The sequence below is a fragment of the Penaeus japonicus genome, unplaced genomic scaffold (assembly GCF_977035675.1).
Source record: "Penaeus japonicus unplaced genomic scaffold, GWHDUDI00000001_assembly GWHDUDI00000028, whole genome shotgun sequence".
In the NCBI taxonomy this organism is placed as follows: domain Eukaryota; kingdom Metazoa; phylum Arthropoda; class Malacostraca; order Decapoda; family Penaeidae; genus Penaeus; species Penaeus japonicus.
The window spans coordinates 4,545,211-4,547,710 of record NW_028234430.1 but is presented as its reverse complement, the minus strand read 5'-3'; the positions used below and the strand labels follow the sequence as shown (position 1 = coordinate 4,547,710).

The 2,500-nt window shown below is 37.6% G+C and overlaps 1 protein-coding gene across 4 annotated transcripts in view; it reads right to left on the bottom strand.

The window, feature by feature from the left end:
* Positions 1-406: 406 nt before the first annotated feature.
* Positions 407-2,500, bottom strand: part of LOC122248599 (uncharacterized) — a 168,384-nt gene continuing 166,290 nt past the window's right edge. For all 4 annotated transcript variants that reach the window (XM_043008713.2, XM_043008716.2, XM_043008715.2 and 1 more), the window contains one exon: positions 407-847. In XM_043008713.2, coding sequence (XP_042864647.2) covers positions 721-847 — 127 coding nt within the window. In that variant the 3' untranslated portion in view covers positions 407-720. The remainder of the gene's footprint in view (positions 848-2,500) is intronic.

The following is a 2,500-nucleotide window of genomic DNA, read 5'->3' as shown; positions in this document are numbered from 1 at the left end:
CCTAACCCACCCCCTCTGACCCTACCAGCCCACCCCACCTCCCTAACCCACCCCTTCCTACCCTAATAGCCCACCCCACCTCCCTAACCCACCCCCTCTGACCCTACCAGCCCACCCAACCTTCCTGTCCTACCAGCTCACCCAACCTCCCTAACCCACCCCCTCTTACCCTACTAGCCCACTCAAACTCCTTGCATTTTCTAGAAGCCTCTCTTACCCATCTCCTTTTACCCTAAAACCCCGCCCACTTCACCCACCCTATCCTACTCATTAACCCACTTCGTCACAATATTTCCCTTCCTTTCCTTTTTTCATTCATTCATTCTTTTTTTTTTTGCATTCAGTGGCCTTTATTTTCTTCCTTCCTATCTTCTTTCTTTCATTGGGTAGCCCTTTCCTTCCTTCATTTTCTTTCTTTCTTTCTTTATTATTTCTTTCGTTCGGTAGCCCTTTTAATCTTCCTTCCTTCTTTCTTTCTTTCTTTCCCTCTCCTTCATTCTGGATCCATGTCTTTACTTCCTGCCTTCCATTGTGGACCCTTTTCTTCCCTCCTTTCTTCCCTTCTGGACCCATTTCTTTACTTCCTTTTTCTTTCTTCCATTCTGGACCCATTTCTTTACTTCCTTTTTCTTTCTTCCCTTCTGGACCCTTTTCTTCCCTCCTTTCTTCCCTTCTAGATCCATTTCTTCACTTCCTTTTTCTTTCTTCATCATCCTCTTCTCAGTAGACCATGACTTCACACAGAACGAGAGAGAAAACCCTGTGCCAGCGGTTAGCGACGCCGCCAGCCTTGATGTAGATGTAGCGACCTTTCATAGGCTGTGGACACTCCATGTGGACGCGCTCTCTGTGGGGGAGAGAGGGAGAGGAGGAAAGGGGGAGGGGTTAGTGTGTGGGTGGGTGGATACATATACATATACAGGTACATACATATTTTTGTATATATATTATATTTATATTTTTACATATATATATATATATATATATATATATATATATATATATACTTATATATACATATACACATTGATACATATATATATATATATATATATATATATATATATATATATATATATATCAATGTATATGTATATATATACATATAACTTTGGCATGTTTATGAAATGCATATGCTTATATACGAGATTTGATCGAAAAATATCGAAATTTGGAAACTTCGAAAACCACACATGTCAAACTAAAGTAAATTTTATCCTCTTCGAAAATGATAATAAAAATAAACAAATAAATGAATGAATAAATAAATAAATAAATAAAACAATTAATAATAATGATAATGAAAAATAATATAAATAATAGATAAATAAAAAGAAAGGTCATAGACTGAGATTTATCTAAGACAGAAAAATAAGTAACTGACACTGCAATGTTGTCTGGCCTCGTTGCGAAAAAGTCTTTAAACACCTAATTATCACCAAAAACTCGCCCGCATTATAAAACAGGTCTATAGGTGTTAGACGAGCTTAAGAACTTGTTTGTTTTTATCTCTATTATTAAACGTTTAATGAACTGTCTACCCCATTTAAGTGCAACACTCAATTCAAGTAATACTAATAGCACCAACCACCAACTTAATAGTAAAAGAATGATACAAAAGTTTTCATGTATCTCTTCGCTATACCCTTTGACGATGGCGCTGCCCCCTAACGGCAGTCACACTAACTTCTAACGTAAACAAACCCCTATATTGACTATATTGACGGTGGATAATTAATTCAGGATGTTATTTGCTTCTTTTCAATGACACAATGTTTGCACGTGACCGTTCAGGAATGTTAAAACTTCAACTTAGGCGTGTTGAAATGTTGGTTGCATCACTAGCGCCATCTATGGATCAAACTAGTGGGCGTTATTGAAACCACATACAGTAATGGCAGACTTTCCTATCTTTCTTTTTGAATTTTTTTATTTGTAATTCGTAATGGCAATGTACTGGAAGGGCTGCGTATGAATGTGAAATAAATTAGATGTGCAATATTATGGCTATTATATGTTCATCAAGATTGCATTATCAATTGTATTATGCTTTTGCAATGAACTATATAATAACATGTAAATTTTAGCTATAACTGATCAAGCTCTTAGACAAATTGTGGTATAATTTTGGAGTCATAGATGCTTTTGGGACAGTCCTTAAAATTTGTTAATGGAAATTCTACGACCTTACGCGGATACAAGCCCCCTGTTTCACTACACACTAAGCTAGCGATCTTCCTAAAGCCGATTACGGTAGTTCGATATCGCCTAAAACTGGCTAATCAGGATAGCTTAAAAGGCTTAAAGAAAAGAAAAGAAGAGAATAAAAAAAATAAAACAATAGACTTCGAGAAGTTTTTACAGCCTGTCTCTACGTGTGGAGAGACAGGGGGGGGGGTATCTACCTTGAAGGGGATAACAAATTCGTCATACATTTCATTTACGCCCTGTTCCTTGCCCTTCCCCCCTCCCCCTCCCTTTCCCCCCCACCACCACGCCC